Source organism: Triplophysa dalaica, chromosome 16 (genome assembly GCF_015846415.1).
Source record: "Triplophysa dalaica isolate WHDGS20190420 chromosome 16, ASM1584641v1, whole genome shotgun sequence".
NCBI classification, from domain to species: domain Eukaryota; kingdom Metazoa; phylum Chordata; class Actinopteri; order Cypriniformes; family Nemacheilidae; genus Triplophysa; species Triplophysa dalaica.
The window spans coordinates 4,601,654-4,628,485 of record NC_079557.1 but is presented as its reverse complement, the minus strand read 5'-3'; the positions used below and the strand labels follow the sequence as shown (position 1 = coordinate 4,628,485).

The window sequence follows — 26,832 nt, the reverse complement described above, 5'->3', positions numbered from 1 at the left end:
CAAATCCAACATTATATCCACCGTTTATATAACATCCATCAGTGAAATGCCCTGAACAAACACACCTTAACTTCTCTCACTATCGCAAGAGTAACGAGATGCAGCTGCAGGCCCACAGCGCAGCCAATCTTGATAAGCAGATATTCCTATTGGTGAGTGGGCGGGCTCTTTCTTTCACCTTGCCGTGGGCGTGCTTTTCCGTGAGAGTGGCTTAGCAAAAGGAATACGATTCCCATAACAAAACAGGGATCCTGACTCATAAAAAAAACTTTTCTAAACAAGTGGTAGTGATGGGGGAGTGTATAAAGCCCAGAAAAACTACGTCATATGTCCAACTATTTTTTTAACAAGTTGACCATGTTAAGCATGAGAAGCCAGCACGTTTAACAGTGTAAAGAAGTCATAAGGCATGAAATAGCATGCTACCCCATCTTTAAACAAAACATTGTTTCCCTAGTCTATTTCGAGTCATCAAGTTAACAAGTTCTGTCTGTAAAAATTGTTTCTCTAACCTTTATTAGTTTGTACAATGATGTGAAGAAAGTTACAATTATCTGTGTCACACCTCCTCTCTCACTTTCACAGCTGACAAGCCTTCATTTGTTTGGTCTAAACGAGAGTGAGATTGTCAAAGGAAATGATTAAACTAGAATCATCTCCGAGCCCAAAATCACAAAGACAATTAAAACAAGGCTGTCAATTACCATTACGCCAGCCTGCGTCACTCTAATGAAGCTGTGCTCTAATTGTTCATCACACTCTTAATCACCAGAGTGGCAATAAACACGCTCATGACTATCAGAGGAGATGTTACTTAAGACAATCCACACTTCTTGGGACTGCAGGTGCCTGGTCCAGTTAATTGAATCCAAATATAACTCCATTACTTTCACGTGCCCTCAGAGTAATGGTAATATCGCTCGGGGGCCCACGGGGTCATTGGCTGCGCTTCTCGACGTGTTTCGGGCGACTGCGAGCGTGTGACTGATGACTCTGTCAATACAACATGATACCGTGAATAGGGAAAGGTGGCCGAGCTCCAGGAAATGGCACTGCGTCAGGGGTTGTTTCATGAGAGCTGGTCAATTGTGAATGAAACAAACATGGATCGTGACAACATTTGTATTGACGATGCATTAAAAGTGTATGAAGTAGTGGTGGGGCTTCGTCATGGCTTGACAAAAGGTTCACGTGTCATAAACCGCCTGTTGTCGCACTAAGAAACACGATGGAGGCTGAGTTTGTGTGCATAAACAATGGAAAAATAAAATATAAAAAATGTGAGGAGTTACATTTGTAAAAGCCCTCCAGAAAGGCAGCAAACACACTTTCCATGGAATGATGAAATGCAGTTTTTGCTAAATTCAAGACCTTTCCAAACTTCAAAACCCTTGGACCATCTTACTTGTTTAAAAGAGCTTTATTATTTATATTATATACTTGCTATTCCACCTGAAATTCTAAAATGTTGCTCTCCAGCAGTTTGATTTACATTTGCTCTAAACGATCTGTTGGAAATAATGTGAATGCACACATAAATAAATCACCACTAGATGCCGGTATATTTCATACACTGGACCTTTAAAAAAAATAACCTTTAAATAACCTTTAAATAAATTAAATATATACATACAGAAAACATATCTAGAAATCAATAAATTACTTTTACTTAAATACTTTATAGTACACTACATCATACTCCACTATACCATGGTATTACCAAATGTTTTGACATGTACTCAGTACTATTATAGTATTTTGAAAGTACTTTGCAGAAATAAATAAACCCCAGTATTTATTTTATTAATATGGTATGATAAAATACAATGTTAATACCAACCAATAGCATCACTGCATTATATTAAAAGTATAATCTCCAGCTCTTCACCCAAACCACTTGCCATCCCTCAACTTTGTTCTGACCTGTAACATCCTTGGACTTCCAATACTAAACGTTTTATCAGGTCCAGCTGATATACTGAATACCCAATAATTGACACTTCCATAGACCGGGTTGATGTTCCCTTTGCCCTGCTGAATAATTGAAGAGACATCCATCACGCTTTAATTGACACAGTTAATCAGGTTGAATAATTGGATAGATTCGGCTTTTTTTCCACAGTATTCATGCCTTGGTCTCTCTCTCACAGGAAGAGATGGAGACGATGTGCTTTCGCTATCTGATTCCCCAACTCCTGCCCTCTTTTTTGCTGTAATCAACACAAACCACGTGAGCAATGTGCATGGTGTTCCTGCGGCTGATGTAAGGTATGTCGAAACATGGATTTCTGCAGGTGTAACAGAGGCTCCTAGCATCATGTGCAGTGTATCAGCAGGGAGTCTTAGCCTGGCCCGAGGGGACTGAACTCCGCCTGTGGGTACCGTAAATCACAGATAGAGGTTGCTCCCTTCTCACTGTGGGATGCGGTCTGCAACCTGCAATTCTGCTATAAGGGGCGACAGAAACAGGCTTGGACTTGTCTATCTGATGTGACATTTAGAGACTGTGCTGGTGCTCTCTTGAAGATGCTATTGTTTTCCGGAAAATAAATCCATGTGACTGAACAAAACGTCAACCTGGTTCAGGCTATCAACACTTGCAATACAAGCAGGTTGAAGATCCTAAAGTTCTATCCTAAAATAAATCTTTGCAATCTTAATAAATCTGGCCTGAGACAAATTCATGTGACAGTTCTACCATAGAAAATAAAAACACATGAAAAATAAATAAGCATCTGCATCCCCGCAGGACACATTGTTTAATTAACCCATCAGCTTGAAAGACTAAATTTGCACTTAGAGGTTACGACATTATTTCCATTATTGCTAAATGGGAAAAACCACAGTGCTTTTAAATTAATTTACTCTATTGCAGAAATGAGTCTGATTATCAGCGCAGGCTGCATTAATTCAGCAACATGACTTCTTTTTTATCATCACTTTTTACCGAGTAACACCTGAGTGTAATTTTACCAGTTAATTATCCCGACCAGACGAACAGAGCATTGTGCGGTCTCCACATTGTTTAAAGAACATAATACAAAAACAAGAGTTGCACCAGAAGGCGTGTGAGAAAATACGACAATAAATGAATGGATTAAAATGTTCATACACGGAAAAAGATGCAGAGACTTTAAGTTTAAAGCAAAACGAAGATTTTAGAGAAAGAACTCAGACTTTGTTGAGTCTCGATCACACAACCGACCTTGCTCATTTTTGCTGTGTTAATCTTGAGAAAAGCATAAGATTAAGGGCGGGTGCTCTGGGGTTAATCTTTTCTTGAATAGTAAGGAATGCTACTTTCAACGAGTTTCCTCTAGCAAATAATTAAAAGGCTTCAAAAAAAGAAAAGAAAATATTTCCTGTGCGGTAGAGTAGCCAAAGCAGGCTGGATTTTCTGCTCATTACTATATAAAACAGGTCTATTGTTTGGCAAGAGGCATCTGCTGAAAACAGATTGGGACAAGAATTTTGCTCCGGCCAGCATTCCAATTTTGAGGGATTTTTGTCTATTCAATGTGCCTTCGAGTGTGGGCTTAAAAGGGTTTCAGGGAGTGTGAGTGTGCATGTAAATGATGTGGGAGGAAGCAGATAAAAAATCTTGAATTTGAGAAAGAAAGTAAATCTAAAAGAACATAAATATTGTTCAAATGTTTATGATTACTTAGATAAAATGTTTCTCTAGCAAACCTTAGAAATCTATCCCTAATTAAGTGTATGCTTTAATGTCTGAAATTTATTTTGTAGATAAAAATATAATTGTGCAAACATATTAGTTTCTTACAAAACAAAAATTATCGTTAATAAGAATATGTAACCCGGTCTTACTCATAATTGCTCCGAGTGGGCCTAGAACTCTTTCAAAACTGTTTAAAAAGTGAGATAAACACAGGGTGACTACACCTAAAAAAGTCAAAGTATAACAAGTTTTGATTTATTCTGGAAGAAAAAAAAAAAAAATGGAAGAGCCAGCCTAGTAGCAGAGATGGACACAAATACTGATTTTATCAGACATACAGTATAACCCATCACAGGAATTGTCCGTTAAAGAGCTTCCTGTGAGATGAACATAGTCCTGTTAACCCAACACTGCACAGTGTATTCGAACAACAACATTTTGATCTAAGAACATGTGAATGCACCACTTTTCTGCCCATCTGCTTGGCCGGACCCCCGGCCACGCAAATTACCCCGTGGCTGCCATCATAGCAGCGTCTGTGTTTTTAATTTAAGCAATATGGGCCAATTAATAACATACTGACTGCGGCGCAACCTCCCAAAAAACAGAGGCATGTAAACATCTAATGCTAATAACCAAGCCTTGAGCTGGCAGGCTGCGTTATTCTGCGTTTTCTTCGTTTTCCGCTGCCGATGGAAACATTTGTAATTTTTGCACGTAATCTTTGAGAGCTGCAAATATGGTGAGGTGGTTTGAGGTCATATTATGATGAGACATGCCTCCATATGTGGCCCTTAGAAAGTGCAAAGGATTTCAGAACTGTGTATCGACTCGCAGCGCGGGGAATAAAAAAATCTCTTCACTTCTTGACCTCATCTTCTGCACAGACTAATGGGAGTGTTTGCTCACTTTCTAGCTTCACTTTTTTCTGTCTCTTTCTTTCCACATCAGCAACAATCTTGGCCATACAGAGATTACACAGAAAACCTCATGAACCAAGTTACTGAAAGGAAAAATTAAACCAAATGTCAATTAATTTCTGTCTTTATAACTGTGATCCATTTAGCACGCTGTATTAGCGTAACATTTTTACATGCAGGCATGTATAAAGACTTAGAGGCACTCTAAAAAACTCCTCACAGGAAATCACACAAAACCATCTCGGAATTCCACCGGCTTCCGCTTCTCCGCCGTCTCCCTCTGGCATTTGTTTGAACCAATCAGTCTCGCAGCATCCATTGATAACAGCCATCAGAAGCTCTGATATCAAAAACAATCATTGGAAGAACAGCAACAACATTAACGCTCCCGAGGATGCCAATGTGGATGCTGCTGTGGTGCCATGGCAACAGATGTAGGGGTTTTTACTTCATGAAAAGAACAGAAGTACAAGAAACAGGAAAAGGTTATTTGTGGAAAGGGGCACAGAAAACCATTATAAACTCAGGCATGTAACCTGAGGGACATCAAGACTTTGGGCGGCTCGAGATTCTTTGATCTGGAAAAGTGACCTTCCTACAAACAATGCGACGCAACAATACACAAAGCCTGTTGGCGACACTGAACAAAGCGTGTTGTACAGTCCTCCATGGCGCTCGTCCCAGGTGGTTCAGGTTCAGGCCCTTCCAGATTGTTAATGGGATTGGAACCAATGTTTCCTGAGTCTGATTCGCAGTCACACTTAGTGATCAATAAAGGAAGTATTTTGATCGATCGATTAATGGAGGGATGTACTTACTCTGTGGGCACTGCTCGCTTGTGCAGTTGAGCGACTGGACATCCAGGCCCTGGCACTCTTTTCCTCCTGTACCTGGCGTGGGTTGGGTACATTCCCTGCTCCGCCACATGCTGCAGTCCACTCCGCATGGCGTCCATTTACTCCACTCACTCCAACCTCCATCCACTGAACACACACGCACACACGTACACATAAAAGAAGACGAATTAGAAATCCATCACACATTCACTTAACATGTCTGCAAAATTACACAGCCTTTGTTTTTATAGCCTTTGCTATAAAAACTTGTGTGTCACCATGTTAGTAACTGGCCTCAGCCTTTACTTCAGCATTACAGGAGTCTAGTAGATCAAGTTTTGTGTATTAAATGTGCTATAAAACTCTTGTCTTGCCTACTGATGTTACATTAAAAGGGCCTTGTAGCATTGTCTACCTTCTTTCGGAGTCATTGTGTCTACAGTGGGCGATAAAGCAGTACAAAGATCATATTTCTGTTTCCTAATTTTCAATAGAAAACTATTTTTGAAAAGCGTCAACATGAATTGCATATACATAAGGTGAGAAGCAAAAGATAATGCATTATTTAGCCAGAGGACAAAAACATTGCAAGCTGACTGTAATGTAATGGTCAGAAGTCATTTCAGCGTGTAATGAAGAGCAAACTTTACTTGCATATGATATTTGTAAATAAAATGTCATTCAAGCGGCAGGAAAATAAAAAGACTGCGCAGAGCAATGGAAAAATAAACAAATAATATAAGAAAAGGTTTCTTTCTAAAATCCCACACTTCTTTGACCGTAAGCGACCTACTTTTATCAAAACACAAGTGCTACTTTAACTTTACAACTTTATCGACACAGACAATTATATTTCATTTTAAAAAACACAAAGTATGTAGATCATCATGCATGACATAAACAACACTGGTCCATATTCAATTCCTGTTTCAGTTTTTGAAAGTACAAAAACAAAATATACAATAAAATACTACCATCCGAACTGAATCAAAATGTGACCCTGGACCATCAAACTAGTCGTAAGTAGCACGGGTATGTTTGAAGCATTAGCCAACAATACCTTGTATGGGTCAAAATTATATCTGTTCTTTTATGCCAAAAATCATTAGAATATTAACTAAGGATCGTGTTCCATGAAGATTAAAAATTAACAACCGTTTATATATTTAATACCTTTATTTTCTCAGTATTTAGTTTTTTTGCACCCTCGAACTCAGTTTAAAAAAGCTGTATCTCAACCAAATATCGTCCTATCCTAACAACCCCAACAACAATTGAAAACGTTTTTATTGAGCATTCAGATGACGTATAAATCTCAATTAAAAAAAAAAAATCCCTTTGTTGTCCAGGGAAATTATTTCATTTATTTCGAAATTTTACGATTTATACGAAAACAGGTCTTCTGGACCATTGTTGTTTCCGTCTTTCAAAAATGTCTACATTTATGACTCAAGAGTATTAAAAGGCAGGTGACAGTTTTGTAAATGTGTGTGAGTCACTGTAACAACACTCAAAGTCATTGAAGCCGCATATTATTTTCATTTTTCTCAGCATTATTCGTTAGTTGAACCAGAGGCGGTTTTGTAAGTCTCATTCAGACTGCTGCTGTGCCAGGTTGAGGAAGGTTACTACAGGGCTAATGTGAGCGGCTCTGGTAATGAGCTCTCTGGGGGCGCTTAGCGACGGACCTCACTAGACCGGGAGCACGAGGTGAATTATGTTACTTGGATATAAACTTACTGATGAGTCCATTCGGCAGACTCAGGATCAGTCACGCTGGGCTGCTCATTAACCCCTGCCTTTGTAATGTATTTACAGTACAGTAACCCTTTGTATAACACAGCCCTGGAAATACTGTAAGGTCACCGCTTGGCTAAACACCAAACTAATGAACTCGCAAGTCCAAGATAAAAAGTCACCTATCGTAATAGTTATGAACGATGACAATATTTAGTCACGGGCTGGCAGCCGGTAGTGTGGTTTTCATATTTAAATATGCGCGAGATTATTAAGCAACTCGGAATGAGATCGGTACTAATAAAAGAATGTGTTGAGTGCATTTCAAGGCAATGCTGATGCAGCATTTGATCAAACATTTGGACAGAGTGCCTACGCGCTAAAATAATTGTCCTTGTTTGCCATTGAGAGAGAGCGGGCGGACTTATATCATCACACGAGCCCGGCTGCACTCTGAATTAATGACTAATGAAAGTATTACAATATGAACCGTGTTCCTGTCTCTGATTCAACAAATGAATTTTAAAAGGCAGGTGATGAGATCAACATCTCAGAGATGGAGAAAAGATTCTCTTAGAAAGCGGCACAAAGTGACAGTCTTTTGACTTTCAGATATTCTAAAAAGAAAACTGATGAAACACTGCAGGAGTAGTAAACCAAAATGCCAATTCACTTACTTAAAGTGACAGTTCAACCAAAATGAACATTCTGTCAGTTTATTCACCCTCATGCAATTTCAAACCTGAGTGAAACCATTTTGAAGAATGTTGTTAAGCAAACAACGGCGGTACTCATTCACTTCTATTGTAGACACAGAACCAATGCAAGTCAATGGGTGCCACCATTGTCCGGTTACCAGCATCCTTTAAAATATCTTCTTTTGTGTTCTGCATAAGGAAGAAAAGCCATAGAGGTTTGAAATGACAAGAGTGTAATTGATGACAGAATTTTCATTTTCCTTCATCCCTGTAATGTGACTTTTCCAGAAGGGCAACAGGGAAAAATGTCCAGGGACTGGGATGTGACAAGTGGTCGTTTCATTGGACTAGACATGAATCCATTCTCACAGTTGATTATAAAGACTATTGTCTTTCTGAAGCACCTCTGACACCGACTTGTGACATTTATTGCATTATTGTTAACCCGCGTTAAATTGCTGTGTTAACAAATGACAATTATTTAGAGAGGCTTCGGTACCACTAGCCTAAGAAAAATAAAAACGAAGCTTGAAAGTTGTTTCAGAGGTAAAAAATAGTATTACAGTTTGATTAAAGATAACAAAAACATTTTCTTCCCCTTTGGTATCACACAAACTAATTAATGAAATGCAATAAGAACAGTAACCTGTGTTAAGATGATGACTAGAGTAAATCGGGTCAATTCATGTCGATTTCAAAACAGCCAAATAAAACTAACGAATAGAGAAAAACACACAATGATAGCCAATTTCCCTTCCATGAGACGCAGCGAGTGTCTCAAATATGCTTAACATGTGAAACGCATGCACTACTATGAAACCAAAGGGAGTTTAATCCAAAAACAGATCAATCATTTTCTTTCCCAGGCGCCCTACTATTAAGATAATATCTTTGATTTCCAATCATCCTGGTGTGAAGAGCTGTGTGTGTGTTTATGTTTCCGTGTGTGAGACTCGGCCAGGTAGGGTGCCGATAACACAATAACGCAGTGGCAGGTCTATTTGGACGTCTTGTCCATGGCACATCTAAAGAGCGTCCAACCGCTTTTTACACGAACCGCAGGAAGCCACATTTCCGCTCTCCGCTGCTCACGATCACAATGGCTGATGCCGGACACATCCAGCTGCCTTGTCCTTGAGCGGGGGGGAGGACCAGGGAAAAGAGGCACACAATTACCTTTCAGATCAGCGGGGACGAGACAGAGTCAACACTCACATCTGTAATCTCGCCTGGTCCTAAACACTCTGTATTTGATAGAACTGAGACAACAAGATTACAGGTGATTCACAGGATCTGAGCCAGAGGGGGGGGGGGGTGAGTCCGGCTGTGATGTCATAGCAGTCGGCTGCCTCTGTTTAAGTCGAATGTGTAATGCGACATTTACAAAAAGAACAAATGTATTTACATACAAGCAACTTAAAGGTTTTTAAAAACGGGGATAGTATAGACCCAAATTCTGTGATCATTTTCTCACCTTCGAGTTGTTCCAAATCTGTATAAATGTCTTTGTTCTGGTGAACCCAGAGAAAGATATTTGGAAGAATGCTTATAACCTGACAGATTTAGCACCCCATTGACTACCATAGTAGGAAAGAATACAATAGTAGTCAAAAGTGCCTCAGAACTGTTTGCTGTTTTTTGGGAGAACGGTCCCTTTAAGAACATTATTAAAAACAATTTATTTTCTCCAAAAGTGCCTACACAAAAATTGGTTCCCAACTCATTTAGCTTTTGTAATGTGACTTATTTCTGAGTGAAATACGATAATCAACAGCAACAAATAAAATGACGATTCATTTTAGTCATTAAAATCGAGAGAGTCCAATCTGGTCAGAGAGCTTGAAAAATAAATCAGCCACAAATGAATGTTTGACTGAATTATGAACTATAGTAAGGCATTTTCAAAAAAAAAATACAAAAAGTGTATATAGTTTCCATAATATTCAGTGTATATTACCATGGATTCAAGGATGACGAAAGATGTCCTGAGATCAGAAGAAACCAGAGGTAGAAGACCCACCAAAGAGACGAGACAAGTGAAGAACAACATGAGCAAAAAGATTTTCATTTTCTGGCCCTGAGCCTTATTCCAAAATCTAATTCAAACTTTTACGGGGCAACATTTTATCTGTTAAAAAACTTCATGGGGGATGAGAAGAGATAAAGTTCTGCAAAAGAGGCTGCCTTCCAGGAAAGAGAAAAACATTGGCTCTGGGCGCTAAAAACATAATGCCACGTAAGCTGGAAAGCGTTTTGTTCTTCATCAGTTAAGGCACAGACAGGGTTCCTCGTTAAACCCGTCGTTCTAATGATAATGCGACGGCATGGAGACAAAAGAAATGTATTTCTTGATGTCACTTTTGTTGTGTACCTCCTTTGTAATATTTCGATTTACTTTCAGTTGGGGTTTAAAAAAAGTGTTAAAGTTTAGACTCGGAATTAAATTCAACACTTGCTCTAAGCTTTGAAAGTACTTAAAAGTGAAAGGAGATGGAATGCGAAGACGACTAAGGGATTGCGTTCAACATCAGGTGCAGTACACTTAAGAGGCTATTAAATTCACAAAGCTCTCCAGTCAAAGGTAAATGGTGTGCGTGGATGCCGGTGCTCGCATGTCACGTGACGCCTCTGACGTGTTGGGTTAAGGAGAAGTAGCCTCTTCACCGAGCTAAAGGTCTAAATAGTCAGCGATTTAACAAGAGCAGGTACAAGAGGCTCATCAGGGTCAATTAGTACTTTAAAACCCACTTATTACATTAGACTCTTAACAGATGAACTCATCCAGTTGATTGGCCAATTGTGTTAAGTTACTGGTTTGTTCCTTTAAAAAGATCGGGAAAAAGAAAGGGAAAAAAGACTCTATGTACTATTGATTCTTGAATAAATTTTCATGAGAGAAGGAACGCAAAACAAATATGTCATCATATGATACCTAAGAGAACTTCAGTATTGAAGATACCATTTTGATATCATTGCCTTAGAAATGGTATTCCAATGACTTGTGCTCAGAAAAAATAGATTAGTACTTCCTAGAAATATTGGCTAAAAATAGGCACAACTGTGCCTAAAAGGTGTTCGACAGTGTATTGAGTGCATTGTTTTACGAGCCCCCCAAATAAAAATAATAATTTTAATTAAACCAAAAATGAAATCTGTTATACAATGCTGGGACATGAATACTTTTGGTTGGTTGTCTTACTTTTTTGATGTTTGTTCATATATAATTTATGATAAATGTCTATATTTCATATAATGCCACAAACTCTGTGCCCCCCCCGGATCCATCTGGTGGGCCTCCCAGGGGTCCACAGCCCCCAGTTTGAGAACCACTGGTCTACAGACTACAAAAAGGTAAGAAAAAAGGCTCTTTTCAAAATCGTTGACCAAAAGTTTATTTTGGGCACAAAAAATATTCCTACTATAGACGTTTTATGACAGCAACATATACAAACGTTTTGTAGCCCAAATTTAACTAAGGGTAGACCTCCGCAAAGAAAAATGTTGAGAAGTTTTACTTTAATGTAATGTAAATTTATGCACAATAAAATATTAATAATTCATATTAGTACAAATTGACATAAAATAAATCGTAACTAGCCATGCTGATATCCAAACACAGACCGAAAGTTTCCTTTCGGCAAGCCAAGTAAGTCCAATAAAACTGTCTAGAACATCGCTGTGAAGCTAGCACCTTTATTTCTTTCTAGCGTTAAATTTTAAATTGATATGATTTATTTATTTAATAATTGTGTTTTAAAATACCATTTTTGAATAGTCAAAATCCCACAGAACCACATTACGCAGTACACGTTTAACCATCAGAAATCTGAAAACAAACAGTAAAATAATCTATAAAACAAGTGAAATTATGCTGGAATAAATTCTGTGTCGCAACAGAAATAGGAGCAATCTGAATTCAACAGAAATAGAGGCATTAAAATTCAGCTTCATCGAGATGTGCTGCGCGTTACACGAGACACGTCGGGTCCTTTAAAGTCACCCTGTCCTGAGGATCAGTGGAGCTGTGGCAACGGATTGCGTTCACACGGCGAGTCGTTTATCAAAGCTGGGCTGTTTCTCTTTCTGTGTACCGCCGTCTCACTGCGCTCTGGGAACACGACGCCTCTACCTGCAGCTAGTCAGTAAATGATGATTTATACCTCCTGCAGTCAGGAGTCACGTTTTGATAAATCGGGATGAAGTCTCAGATGTAATTTTTAGGGCCTGCAGTTGTTTGTGTGTGTCTTTCTATGGTGATAAATGGAACGGGATGGTCACTCTCTCTCTTTCTCCTTTGCTCTCCCTCTCTCTCTCTTTGGCTGTGGCTGACAGGATTTGGGGGTCCTCTGGTGAGCACAGTAAAGCAGACAGGTGCTCGTTTTTGATTAGGAACGCAACTATTTCATCTGTGGCCAGGACACTGTGGCCTCTTGCTGTGACCCGTGGCAGGATTAATCAGTCGGAGTGCAAGAAACACGCGAGATCCAGAGAGGAATAAAGCCACTCCGGGGACATTATCTAACCCTTTCGCTCAGCGTGACCCTTATAAAAAAACGCCTTTGTCACCACTGCAAACCTCCATTCTTTCTTTTTTTCTCTTCTGTAATGCTCTTTCACACTGTATATCAGCCCTCCAATACATATGATCAGACCATAAATTAAATATGTATTCATTATGATTCATTACCCCAATAATCAAACACATAAGCCAAAATCTGCAAAAAAGTGACTTAATGGCTCTGAAAACTCTTAAAAAAAACTATTATGGTTATGGTACCTTTGGTGTAAACAGACACAGAAGTGCTGATGTCTGATAAAACTTGGTACATTTTCTGCAATTATTGTTATAATATGCTATAGTTATCAGTCTGGCCTATACAAATTACGTCTTTTAAAAATAATGGGAGAAAAAAATCGATTCACATATGAATCGCGATTCAGTCTTCTAGCGATTATAATCGATCCACAAATTAAATAAACATCAATTTTAAATGTTATTAGTAAAGATTATAACGTGATGTCATCAGAACAAAAAAGGCGAATGTCAACCGCCAGAGAGGTGCATTATTAGGATTAGGATTATTATACAGGATTATACCTGTCTAGGTCGATTCTGGGTTTTATGCACAGCTCTTCTGTAAACTACGGCATTTTACTGCTCGATCTAAAATCACATCATGATTTTTTTGTCGTTTATTACGTTTATTGACGTCATTTACAGATACTACCTTTCTAAAATCCATACACTACATGGTTGAGTGCTTAGTGCATAGTTTAAGTGCATAGTATGTCATTTGGGACCCAGTTTACGCGTTCTTCTTCTCTGTCCCATATTCCCATTTTCTGCGCAACTGTGCCCTCTGGCTTTCGGAGGTGGCAGCACTTAACCGTAATACATTGAGAAACTGAGAACCAAAAATGACACAATAAATAGGCCCATCCCTAGGCTACAATAACCCTTTCATCCTTAAAATCTGCAAAAACATTCCATTCAATAGCAATACTGAGAGAGGCTTTGATTTTAGCGGCATTAGCTTTTATTGCACTAAGTATCGGATCAAAAAGCAAATATGGCCCATCCCCGCTCAAACCCTTCATTTCTACCTCCTCTCTCCCTCTTTCCCTCATCCTGTTATTTTCTCCTCAGTCTCCCCCACAGAAATGCTATTTAGGTCGTAATCATCTGAAATCCATCCCCACAGAGCTCTGTCAGAGGCCTTCTCCTGCGCTTTGTGTTTCTGCTCATCAAAAACGCCATATTTTGAGAGCGCGTTACTTACAGAGCAGCGTAAAGGTGGCGTCTTATTAAATTTCACTGGATGCTTTGTAATGAAACAGGAGATTGGCTTAAGTAGATAAACCGTCTCGCAGGAGGACTGGAGGAGGGGAGGGAGCGAGTGATTGGGGCGAGCTACAGCTGACAAAACCTTCGATTTCCTCTCCTGTTTGCGAAGCGTGGAGATTTTCCGCCGGTCAGCAGCGCCTGCATAATGCCATTTTCGTCCCTGCTGAAATACACTCACGAGCCTATCGCGGTAATCAAGAGATTCCCTTCCCCCATCTCCAAAGTCTACCTGAGTCTAATGTCAGCCTGTAAACGAAGCCACCTGACTTCCATTTCAAACTGCACACGATCAATAAATCCCAAGGAAAAGCAGCTGTTCAGCCTTCCGTTTTCCGCTCTTAACCCCTGAAGAAATGTTGGGGAAAACATTGCACCTTGTCTCTCCTAATGCTTGTGTCGTGTCCGTGTGAAAGCAGGGATGTGAATGTGTCTCTGTGTGCTCGCCGTAGGCTACTGACTGACTAAAAAGTGAGCTTTTTAAATTTTGGTTTGGAAGGAAACAAAAACCTCATGCAGCAAAAGCGACAAGTGCGAAAAAAAAATGAACACAAAATGATGACCTAAATGGAGACAGAAGCACAGGTTTAGCTATGAATAATTCAATGGATTCCAAAAGCAAACAACATTTTGCTTATGCACAAAAAGCTAACGCCAAGCAGAAGACTAGCCGCCGTGAAGCTAGGAGGAAACTATTGGTGCCTCAGGGCAAGAAGACCGTGCAAGGGTCTGCTAAACTAGCACCCGCATTGAGAGACGCCCGGTGGACGTTACCTGGACAGGTGGCAGTGCAGGCACTTTTCTGGACGCTCTGGCCTTCGCAGGACGTCCCGCCGTTCAGGGGAGTGGGGTTGGTGCAACTCCGGCTCCTCTTCTGCCACCCGCGACCGCAGACAGCGCTGCAGGCCGACCACGTGGCCCACGTAGACCAGCCCCCATTCACTGCTCGTGTGCCCAGTGCAAAGGAGAGGGGAAACGAACAAAGCGAGTCAGGATTACCCGACGGGCACGAGGACGATAAACAGCCAAAATCACTGAGCTCTGTGCTTAAACGCAGGCCATGGTGCAGATGGCAATAACAGCAAATGAAATAATGTAAATTGTTGCTAATGCTACTGTTGCTGTGCTATGGCTGTAAGTGGTTTGAGATTAGCTTGCGTGGAATAGATGGCCACATCTGGGTTAGAAATGGGTCCATTAAACCAACTATCATCTAGATTTTTGTATTTTTGGTTATTAGTATGCTGTGTCTAGTGCTTTAGCAGTAATCCTCTCGGAAAACGTCCATCTTTAAATTCATCCCCTTTTAGGCATGGGGCCTACAGCACGATCAGACGAACATCTTTAAGCAATAAAACATCTAAATAGCCATAAATTCTACTGCTCAATCCATTTTATAAGGTCTATATTAATGAATGTCAATTACTGGGTGAAATGGCGGACATGTGGTAAATGTGAATTCTTAAAGGATCGGCCTGGATTTCATCTCATGATGTGGGAAGTATATTGGTTTTCTCCACACCGTTACACAGTATGGTTTTTATGGCACCAATATCTCGGCTTGTGAAATGCATAATCCTGGATGATCTCAAGTCCAAAGTTCACGCGGGGTTTTTAATCAAGACCCCAGCCTCCTCTCTCTTGGTGGGAGAATTCAGAACAAATCTGATTTCTTCTTCCCCTGTAACTCTGATTTGTTGTCCTGGAGCCCCGATGGCCGGTCAGGGTCTATATTGTGCCTGGAGCTACTCTCTAATTCTCCACGAATTCTCACACCGGTCGGGACGAATCAATTCTTTAACCTCTCTTCACTGATTGCTCACCGCGAAGAAGGAAATTGCATGGCTACTCGGGGTCCTGATTACCTCTTAGGCTGTTAGCACACCGTTGTGCCAGAAGTCAAATCCACCCTTGTTAAAATGCAACTCCGGCCCCTGTCCAACAGCACTAATAACAGCTCTCACACCACCTACGGTTCAGCCAATAAGCAAGCCTGCAAGACGTCAAATTAGTAAACTGACATTTTAATGCGAAGCCGTGAAGGAAAAAAAAGAATAGCATAAAGGACCGTGCCTAATAGTTCTTTTGATCAAAAGCTATTCACGGGGATTTTTTCTTTAATTAATTTTTACAATGGTAGCAAATTGCTGGGGGAACATTGCGCAATTTGAAACCGCCAAATTGTATGGCAGCGCACCTACCATTCATGCGCTTTTTGCTTTTTACCCTGTGTGAGGGCTTCATTGATTGACAGCAGAAAAAGCAAACAATAGAACAAAAATATTCTCGGATCACTCTTGGCAAAGCCTTCCATTAAAATGCCCCCAAATCATGTGATTGAGACAAAATTCAACATCTTATCTGATCTCCCTTCATCTGAATTTTTTAACTTTAATTCAGTTTTTCCTGAGTGCCTCCACATCACAAATCAGGCATTTACTTTAATTTAAATTATTGCATAGATTCTTTAGTCATTATCTTTATCATTTCTAATCAAACTCAGTTTCCCCAATAAATCTCTTCTTTTCTGTAGTTGTAGTGTGTAGGAGTCTCTGTAGATCTGTCTCGGCGCTGTACTACGCGTCATGCACGACCGACTCTGATCAGCAGAGTGCGTGTTCGGGGTTGTAATGCGCGCTACCTTTAGAACAGCGCTTGTCCGCAGACCCCACCGGGCGCAGCGATGCTCTGCAGCTGTGCATTTTAATAAAGGTCAGTTAGCTTATAAACCTAATTCATTAGCCAATTTCTGCCATTAATTCAACAAGCTCAACTACAGTGTTAATCTTTGTCAGCTCTGCTGAGATTTCTCTGACGCAGCTCAGCTGCTTTCTTGCTCTGGTTGATAGGTTGTGTTTACGGTGCAAGAAGAACAGATTCACATCCTGCACAGCAAACGGATTTAGAGGTAGTCCGCTACAGCTGATGCTAAACACCTCTTTTTAAATCTTTATGATTAATGCTGCGTTCAAAACAACACTGGTTTCGGATATTATGACGTAAATTTCCGACTTCTGACCTCAACCCTCAATCAGTTGACCACATGTTTACTACGTGATGTCACTATAAGACGGCGAGAGAGAACGTTATGTGGTAGCTATTCGAACGGTTCATAAACCGTTTCTGGGTATATTAACTAACATTCATACATATTACGTGTTGTACAAATAGTTAAAAGTTTGTTCACATAAGGTTGCGAAGGGCTAGTCGTCATCTTGTCCGTGACTTCAAATGGCGCATGTCACTGAGATCGGGGTTGATCGATCTGCCTCAAGTTCAGAGGTAGGATAACCTACTTTGTTTGCCGTTCCAGACATTCACTTCCGGAATTGAGGTCGACAATACCTGAAATCCGAGTAGTCTCGAACGAAGCATAAATTTTACAATGTCGTAGTATAGTAAAAATATTACAATTAAGGAGAAAAATTAAGATTTAACCCTAATCTGTCGCAATGCCTTAGCAGTAGTAAAAAAGTAGTTCTTGCCAAAAATATTGTAGTCAAGGCAGCATTCATATATTAATATCATAGTAAAACCACTGTACATTTTTAAAAGGCTATGAAGTCAGTGAATTCTGCTCTCGGAATCTGATCAAAACAGAGTTGTCCATCAAAGCTAGTCTGACTCTCAGTAAATTACTCCTGACTTTGGGTCAAAACAATCACAAACTTTTGTCTACTGAAATGTGAAGGCCCTTTATCTGTGATCTGAGAGTGAAACAGAGTATGAGGAGAAACGCACCATAGACAATCACAGTCGCCGAGGAGCTCTTGCGTCGTGCCACAATGTTCTTGGCAACGCAGGTGTAGTTGCCTGTGTCGGCCAGACGGGCTTGTTTGATGATGAGATTATGGTCCGCGGTGATGAAGAAATTGGGGTCAGTCTTGGGGTCGATCATCTCCTCGTTTCTCTGCCACTCCACCTGGAGATATACACAGAGGAAAACATTTCACAGCTTCAATCTGGCTTAAACGAATGGAAAACGCTCTATATGGCCTAAGATCCTACAGCTGTTCTGGGCACTTCCCCTTGGGCTGAGGGTGTTTAAGTTTGGCAGACGTTTCACGGAATTGTCAAGAAGCGAGGTAAGTGGATTAGCATTTTTACCTCTACACTTCAAATCTACACTTCATCAGCAATTTGAAATCAGAAGTGATTCACGATGGGGGATGAAAGAATACGTTTCTTATTGCTTGTGATGAATTGTGTATTGTTATCTTTGACTGCAGTAGGACTTTTACATGATTTGATGCGAAATGCAAATATCACAGGACTTGTAGATGCAAATATGCAAAATCATATCAAGCTCATCTTTCGCTAATGCTGAGCGACGTTAACTTCACAATCAAGATTTTCATATCTCCACTTTAGAATGAGTGTAAAATATTCAATGTGTTCTCTAATCAAAAGCATTTACTGTGATTGATGCTTTCCTAACTAAAGAATGTGGTAATGTTAAAGCACTTATATAGTTAGTGCGGCAGGGCATTAAAATATGCACTGTTTTAAAAGCCTGAAAAACTGGCAGCTTTTGAAAATATGTGTTTCAATAATATTAAATAATGTAATGTTCTGTGTACATACATCATTGATGCATAAAGTTTATCAACCCAGAAAGTATTTGGACCTCAAACTAGATGATTCACACAACTTACAGTCCAAATAAAAACTCAAGTTTTATTGCATAATTCATATAATTTTTTTATCAAAAATATGTGCTTCACACTTCAGCTTTCAGACCGGTTTATTTCCATTGTAAGTGCCTTACTGTGAATGCAATATCGAGTTATCAATTTTGCCAGAAATGCAGTCAATGGAGTTTAACTTTTAACTTTGATATAAAAAACCCTATAAAACACTGGAACGAATACAGCCAAAAGTCACGAGTACTTCAGTCAGACAAAAATATCGAGGCCGATTAAATTAGAGTTGAATATTTAATATGACAATACTTCAAAAGCACAGCACTCCAGTGGCCATTATTGGGCTGGTCTGGAAGTTTCTACAGACATTTGAAGTTGCAACAGCTGGTCGCAGGCTGGACCAGTCCTACACCAATGCAAAAATACACATATTATTGATGGGACTTCCCAGAGCTGCCAAATCACTCCCCACGGCTCATCGTCCAAGTCCATCTGACTGAACAGACGGATTATGGTGAAAGACGTCACCGAAATGCGGCAAATCTCTGGCTCACCGGTATATTTGTGTGAGCACATTCATTAGCAGAATGGATTTTAACATGTTTACTTGTTAGTCTCACCTCTGCGGGTGGAACGCCTTCCGGAGGATGACAGCGCAGAAGTACTTCCTGATCAAGTGCCACTTCCTTACCCAGTGGTTCCTCCTCAAAGTTCTTCCTCAGATCTGTAGGGCAAAAATCATGTAGTTGTCAAGCTATGCAGTTTTTTGTCATTATATACAGCTAGTTTTGTCAATACATGCTGATTGGATGAGCCGTGTCCAAATCTGATAAACACTGCACATGTACATATTTTTTTAAATATTTATGTTATGTGTATGTAAATTATTTATATTTATGTACATTACATAAAAAGTATGTTGCTTAGCAACCACATCCTGCAGTTAGAATATAAATAATGAATGAGCTACAGTATACAACTAGGAAGAAAACATGTCAACTTCAAGAGCGAGTAATGAGCAGAAAACAATGAAACAGTAATAAAAAACGGGTTATACAATCAAATGCAATGATACAATGTTCTTGATCAGAGAGGCAGGTACCACGGTGGTACTACTCAATATTGCAAGTACTTACCAATTTGTTTGTCTTCAAATGGCAAAATGTATACCGATCTGCTATTCTATTCTATTAATAATTTAAAATATTAATTGATTGTTTTCCACATTTTTGCTATGTCACACCAACCATTGGAATGGTACTTTCTGTCCTAAGTGCTCTATAATGTTTTGTTTTGTAATTATGCTTTTACTTGCAGAATAAAGGGCTTATTTAAATCGAGAGTGAACATCCCTAAGTTACCAATAGAGTGTGCTTCAAAGGGACTTTAAGGCCATCGACAATTCTAGTTGAGTTAAATGAATACATAAATCAAAAGTAACGCTTAGCATTCTTCCTGGTTCTCCGAACATGATTGAACCATCCGAACAATTCAGACGGATTCGCTAATAAGGGGGATCTGACTCCACAAGCGTTTACTCCAAAAGATTTGACTCTTGGTTTTGATGTTTACCAAAGAACCAATCACCGTTGTAAAGACTCAAGCAAATGTGGTTCAAGCTGGTCGTCGTTTAGATGTCAGCTCCAAATTCAACCTTTGGTAATACTTCTAACTTAAAAGAACGAGCAAAAGTTTTTCGTGTACTATGGAAAGCTTCTTTGTGAGGTAAGCTCATCTGGACCTATGTAGGTTATATGGGTCAAATACAATCGTTCAGATTCAAATATTCAGGTTTAGCTGACAGAAAATACCTGACACACGAAGTAATCGCTAAAATTATAAATGGACCAAAACAAATGAGAGAAAAAAGCCCCCATATACTGTAGTATTGTATAAAATTGCGCATACGCAGGTTTTGTCAATGCTAAAATGACATCGTATTTTTCCTGGCAATAGGTCTTGTGATCAGATTTAAAGCAATACAATCACGGTCAGAGAGAAAAGGGCATAAGCCCAGGGTAAGCAATTGAAATGCAGCAATAAAGGGATCTATTTTTATTTCCTATGCATCTTCAAAACTGTTTATTGTCTAAAATACTCCCGTGGTCAAGAGAAGATCATCACCTGTACAAATATAACCAAGAAGGCAAACTGAAAGAGCCATTTAATTTAATATTTCCCATGTCATATTCCATAATGTGTTTTGTGTGTGTAGAGTAATATATAACTCAGGGCTTTGTTTGGACTGTGCAAGTTTTATACGAGCTGTGAGTGGCCTTTCACTCCATGAAGGCCCCACATCATAGACCCAAGTGCTTATTACACCCTGCTTGGCTGCTTCCCAGAATGGTCGTCTGTAGCCCCCAGGCAAAGCATCTACAGAAAGGAATTGCATTATCCTCCCCCTCTACACGATACCGGGCTGTGGTATCCACACGACCACCCACTCCACCTGAAACCCCTGGGACAGGTGTTGATGCGAGTCGAATCGTATTTGCCCGGCAAAATTGCATTACTCTTGATGGAGGACTTGCGAGCCCCCTTGACGACGGATGGTAAGATTTCAAAACAACATTTGCATAAGCATTTATAACTGTTATGACAGAAGAGCATGTGGAAGGTGTCCATCGAGATGGTTTGAGAAAGAGAAAAATGTAAAGAATACTAATTCCGAGTTAGAATTGTGTGTCTGTGTTTATGTACTTTCTATTGAAAAAGGACTTGGGGAGGATATATCATTTATAGTTCAGCTAAAATTTTAATTCTGTCATATTTTACTCGCCCTCTTGTTATTTAAAATCTGTATGACTTTCTCCAGAACACAAAAGAAGATATTTTTAAGAATTGACAATGGTGGGACCTATTAACTTGCATTGGTTTTGTTTCCATACAAGTGAATGGGTACCACCGTTGTTCAGTTTCCAACATTCTTTAAAATATCTTCTTTTGTGTTCTTCAGAAGAAAGAAAGTCACACATGTTTGAAATGACAAGAGGGTGAATAAATGCTTACAGAATTCTAATTTTTGTGTTCTGCCTAAGAAGACAGCTGCCTATGGAGGCATAAAGGCAACTAGGTTTTGAAACCGAGCAAACCTGTGGTGCTTTCTCTCTCTCAGTCAGGGCGACACTGCCAGTCATTGTGTTCCGGAAAACAGATGTCATGCCTGTCTTCACCGATCAGCCCTTTGCAAACAGTAAGACGTGATGAGGGGTTTTTGACATTCAATTTAATTAAATGGGATTTAATGGGAGTCAGAGAAGCACAGATGATTAGATGGCCATTGAGTCCTTTGGTGACATTGTCGTGACTTTGAGAGAAAAAGAAAAGGTTTTCTACAACATACGTGAATTGCTCCAATTTCTTACCTTTGAATGGGGGATTTATGAGTTTAATGAGATCAAAAGGTAGGAATAATTCAAGTAATAGTTCACTCGAAAACAAAAATCCTGTCCACATTTGCTCACCCTCTTTTCTATGGAACACAAAAGACGCTCCCAACAACGTTGAGGCTGCGGTAAAGGAGGGGGTCAGAAAAGGAAAGAAATAAGGCATATTAAAGGCTTCTAAAGAAGTCCACACCTGGGTGCACTATGTCTTCTGATGTCATAAAGAATTAATTGACTGTAGCATCTTTCAACCGGCAACATATTTGAATATAATGTACATAAGAGCGAAAAGCTGAACTTTTCAGTGAATCATAATTTTCACGTCAGTCTGGTTTTAACACCAAGTTATCAGAAATCGTATGGACTGCTTTCATGGCAAGTGTAATGGCAGGTTTTTTACCTTTTGTACTTTAAACTTGACAACCCCTGGTCAAGCTTTACTGGGGAAATAAAGTTATAAGATTACATAATAACCAAATTTTCCTTTTTTAAGTGAACTATCCCTTAAAAATAGTTATGTTATAGTGCAATCCGAGATGCTGACTGATATTCGTTCAGAATAATTATAAGCACCATGCTGAGAAAAATCTCTATGCGAGTTTAATCTCAGGGTGCTTTGATCATTGTTTTAGACACAAACGCTTGTCCTTTAGACATTATTTAAAAGTGAGAAAGGTCTTCTGCTCTGATTTGTGCTGATGTTTGTTCTGCGAGTCAGTGTGGCAGAGCGGTTTCCTGGTGTTTAATCACTTTATCGCAGAGAGATATCAAAACCGCACGGCCTCTCGAGGCAATTACTAAGTGTTACATTGCAGATTAACAGATTTCCTTGCCACAAGCTCTTCCTGATCAAACTTCCCAATCGCACATTAAATAAGTCATATAAAACCAACTGAATCAATCAGCCTCAGGGGAAATGCAACATAAGTGCTCAGATTGATTGGCTAAACGGAATTTCAAAATAAATTTAACAGAGAGCATATCATTGACGAAAAACGTAAAAAAGTTATTAAGCACACTTCTGTATATTTTACAATCACTGTATGCATGTGGCAAACGCTTCTATCCGAAGCGACTTACAGTGCATTGAGTTTATACGTGTATTGTATTAGTATGTGTGTTTCTTAGGATCGAACCCATGACCTTTGTGTTGCTAGCGGGAACACTAAAGAAACATTAATTTAACTGGATATCCAGAACACACTTTACAATTTCCGGCATGTATCTGAATTTATAAAACGGAAGATTCCAGTCCTGGATGCTGATTGGTCAAGGCACTTTACCTATTTAATCATAACACCGTTTACTACAGTATCAATCTGCACATCAGGAATCATAACGTACCTTCTAGTTAAAGTATAAAGACGCTCAAAACAATGAGACCATTTCAAAATTATTTTCAGTTTTTCAGAATTTACTATTTATAGGTGTGTGTTTAGGTAACATGATCATTTTTATTTCATTCTGTGAATGATTTCTGAACATTTTCAAATTAAAATACAGTTTATCTTTGCATTTATTTGCAGAAAATTTTAACTGGAGAAACGGGTCAAAATAACAGAAAAGATTCTCTGTATTTTTACAGACCTCAAATACTGCAAAGAAAACAAGTTCATATTCACTTTTAAGCAACACCACAGTCATATTTGTACATGTAATTAGGAAAAGTTAAAGAAGTCATTTTTATTGGATAACTTATCGGATAACCACAATTCATCTAGAAATACTGATTTAATAAACATTTGGAGTGGTTTCTTCCTTTTTTCTGCAGCTATGCATACAAATAATATTTTGACGAAAAGTGTTGAACTATAAAGTGAACATAACCATTATTCATCGTGCTTAACAAAAAATCCAAATGAACTCACATGCGATGCGCACAAATGCCTTTTGGCTCTTCTGGGTTCCCGTGGTGCTCCAGGCCACACATTGACACCAGTAATCCTCCAGGCCGAAGATCTTCTCCACCTGCTGTCTGGAGATGTCAATCTTTACCTGCATCACCGGCAGCCCTACGACAAGAGCAGACATAGCAAACACGTTCAGCTCAGCAGTCCAAACATATCACCATTGACAGAGACAGAGATGTGATCAGAGATCAGTCTGTCAGCTGAGGGGTACGAACAGAACCTTGATGTTTGCAGTAACCTTGCAGTTCATTTATGGCGACGTGGTTTGTGTGATTGCCAAAGCGTGCAATCCACCAATGGTGAACCGGAAGGAAGACTTGTGCAACAATGGATCGTTAATTGTGGTCACTGTGGAAAACTGATCATAGCTCAAAACTTTTCAAGGACGTGTCAGTGTTTCCATTGTTGCCAGTGGTCTGCAGGTTGTTGCAGGTTCGCAACCACCAGTGAAGATATGCAAACTTTTGGCAACTTCTGCAAATTGTTCTCCACAAATTCACATCAAGAGAATTTGCAACAGCACAGTTTCTGCAAGGGGACCGTTGCTTGGTTAATTCATGGACTTCTGACAAATGATTAGACGATGTCACAATCATTATTTACTAAATATAAGAAGTATACAGCGAGCAAAACCCGGTTTTGTTTTCCTATATCCCAACCCCTAATACGCTGTCTGGGGTGGATTAATAAATAAACAGATATAAATATTTATGTGAGCTTTCCGTGGGAGATATTTTCCTGGTTCTTCAATATGTTTGTTACCATTCTGAAATAAGCAGCTGAGGATTATCCCATCAAAGCTTGAAGGATATCTTCTGAAAATAAAAATGCAAAGGGGATGAGAAAAAAGGGAATGAAGAGATAATTTGTCTGCCGTATTCGTCTGAATAATGTCTGTACAACCGGTGTGAAGTCATCCAACAAAATGATTCGTTTTCAGCTGACAATAATGAATGAACATCATCAGAGTCAGCCAACACCAACAGCGGAAACACGCAACGCATAATCAAGCCGGTTTTGAAGACGGGGTTGGAGGTTAGATAAAGACAATTTTTTTTTCATTATCTCCTCAACCCCTAAAGCCTCTCTGATATTTTCACCGCGGCCATCGTTCATCGCTCTAAAGCGTGACCTTGAAGATCTTCGCATCCCCCTCCACATATCAACCTTCTTCTAATTTCTCACATAATCTCCTTCTCTCCCTCCCATCGTGATTACCCCTCCGTTCAACCCAGTTTATCGCTTTCACTCCCGCTTTTGCTTTCTTTCCCTCCTTCAAACTAAGGCTGGGAACCTTGTGTGCTGCCCACCAAGATAAATAATTGCATTTAAACACTAGTACATCAACAATAGGAAAGCTTTCAACTGGTATTTATGCTATAGTTCTTTAATGTTATTATAAAAGCTACTAGGTAGGCAGCATACTTGGTTATATGAAACTCGCCGCAGTACCACCCCATCCAGTCGAGCGTTTAATGCCAATACATCATAATAGGCATACTAACAGTAGCCGCATTCTACCGTGGAGTAGACGGCCGTCCAAGCGTAGCCAAATAAATGCAGCATCTCTTCAGATCCTGCTGGTCATTTGGGTTCTTGCGCCAACCTGTCTGTCACAAATCAATGTACATCACATCCATCAGCGCTTGGCAGAGAGTCTCTGGGCGGAGAGAAACAGGGCAGCGCAGAGAGCTTGTGTCTCACTATCTTGGCAGACATTAGGAGCACATGCAATTACCGTTAGATTTAAACCGCCCTCCGGTGATACTAAGGGCGTCAACATCAAAAACGGACCTCTAAGAATCTCTCTGACACCACGTCTGGACTTTAATCCTTGCTGACGGCTCGAAACACTTTCGCAACGGGTCAAAAATATAAGCTTCAGTGCACCAATCTCTGTAATCCAGAACAAAAATAAGCACATTGGCGCTTGCGTTTAATTGCATCTCGCTCGCTGTGTTTAATTCGTATTATGTGTAACCAATTTAATATCTGCTGCAATAGCTATATTTGACCAGTGTTTTTATTTTTTCTATGGAATGTAATTATCGCTTTGCATTAAAACGTAAAATACAATCAATGGCAACAGGCGTAGTCGTGAAATTGTCAGAGGAAAAGCTATCTTAAACACTGATTGTTTTATTAATTGGTTTTTGTTTCTTTTAACCACAATTACCCGGATTTCTGACCCTGCATTCCTTCTTGGCAAAACGCTGAGGACGCCACGTTCTCTTCCGTTCGCTCTTGTGAGCCTTTACTGTTACTCAGGCATGAAAATTCGCTTTTCCTGCATGACAGATTTTGTTGCATGATAGGCCATGATAATACTGTAATGCTGATTTGTATAATTAGTAATTAACCGAGTATGAAGTCTTTGACTGAGAACACCATTAAAATGTTCACCTCTGGGCTCTTGAGCGAGGTCGCTGTGGTAACCCTCCCTTTGGGCTCCGAGGGGTCATGCAGTTATAGAATAATTGACTCGTATAGACTCTGTGTCACATGCGAGCACCTGCTTTCAGTACAGCTTAACCCCCACAGACAGAGGAAATTATTTCAATATGAAGACACATTTAATAGTAGCTCAAAGACAAAAAGGGCCTGCAGCGATTGAAACATAATTCTGAGTTATACTTGCTTTTACCCTGTTGTGTGTTGCAATTTTCAGTACATGCGGCATGACTTGAACATTAATTGTTAAAAATTCATGACCCATCCCATTATTCTACATTGACGTCTAACAAATTATTAAATACAGATGTTTCAAAGTTGTAATGACTGGGGTTTTTAGAGTGAAGTTTTCAGATCAAAAGGTCAAAAAATTCCCAGGCGTAACTTGGAATTGAATGCATACATCGCTGCTGTTTTTGCATATAAAATAATAAATGGTAGTAACCAGGGTTTTCGATGCACACATTTAAAGAGAAAATGTTGCAATCATACTTTTGAAGTAAAAATCTAGCAAAATATTCAAGGACAGTAAGAACAGTTTTTTAACATCGTATTTTTCTTTAGTTTTTCAGAACTATCAAAATATTCCTGAACTCAAGGAAAATTGTCAACTTAAGAAGCAAAAACTTTCTCCAAAAATGTGAGTTTATGCTTAGAACAAGGTAAAATATTGGCTAATGGGCTACACTTAATATGCAATTTTGTCGTGTTTTATATTGTCCTTTTG

The 26,832-nt window shown here is 39.5% G+C and overlaps 1 protein-coding gene across 4 annotated transcripts in view; it reads right to left on the bottom strand.

Moving 5' to 3' along the window:
• The window catches only part of unc5a (unc-5 netrin receptor A), a 150,390-nt gene that overhangs the window by 29,751 nt on the left and 93,807 nt on the right, over nt 1–26,832 (bottom strand). For 2 of the 4 annotated variants that reach the window (XM_056770282.1, XM_056770283.1), the window contains exons 3-7: nt 23,613–23,756; nt 18,976–19,079; nt 17,454–17,634; nt 14,487–14,654; nt 5,418–5,582 (exon numbers count right to left, since the gene is read on the bottom strand). In XM_056770282.1, the coding sequence (XP_056626260.1) occupies nt 5,418–5,582; nt 14,487–14,654; nt 17,454–17,634; nt 18,976–19,079; nt 23,613–23,756 (762 nt within the window). The remainder of the gene's footprint in view (nt 1–5,417; nt 5,583–14,486; nt 14,655–17,453; nt 17,635–18,975; nt 19,080–23,612; nt 23,757–26,832) is intronic. The other 2 variants (XM_056770284.1, XM_056770285.1) reach the window with 1 other exon arrangement.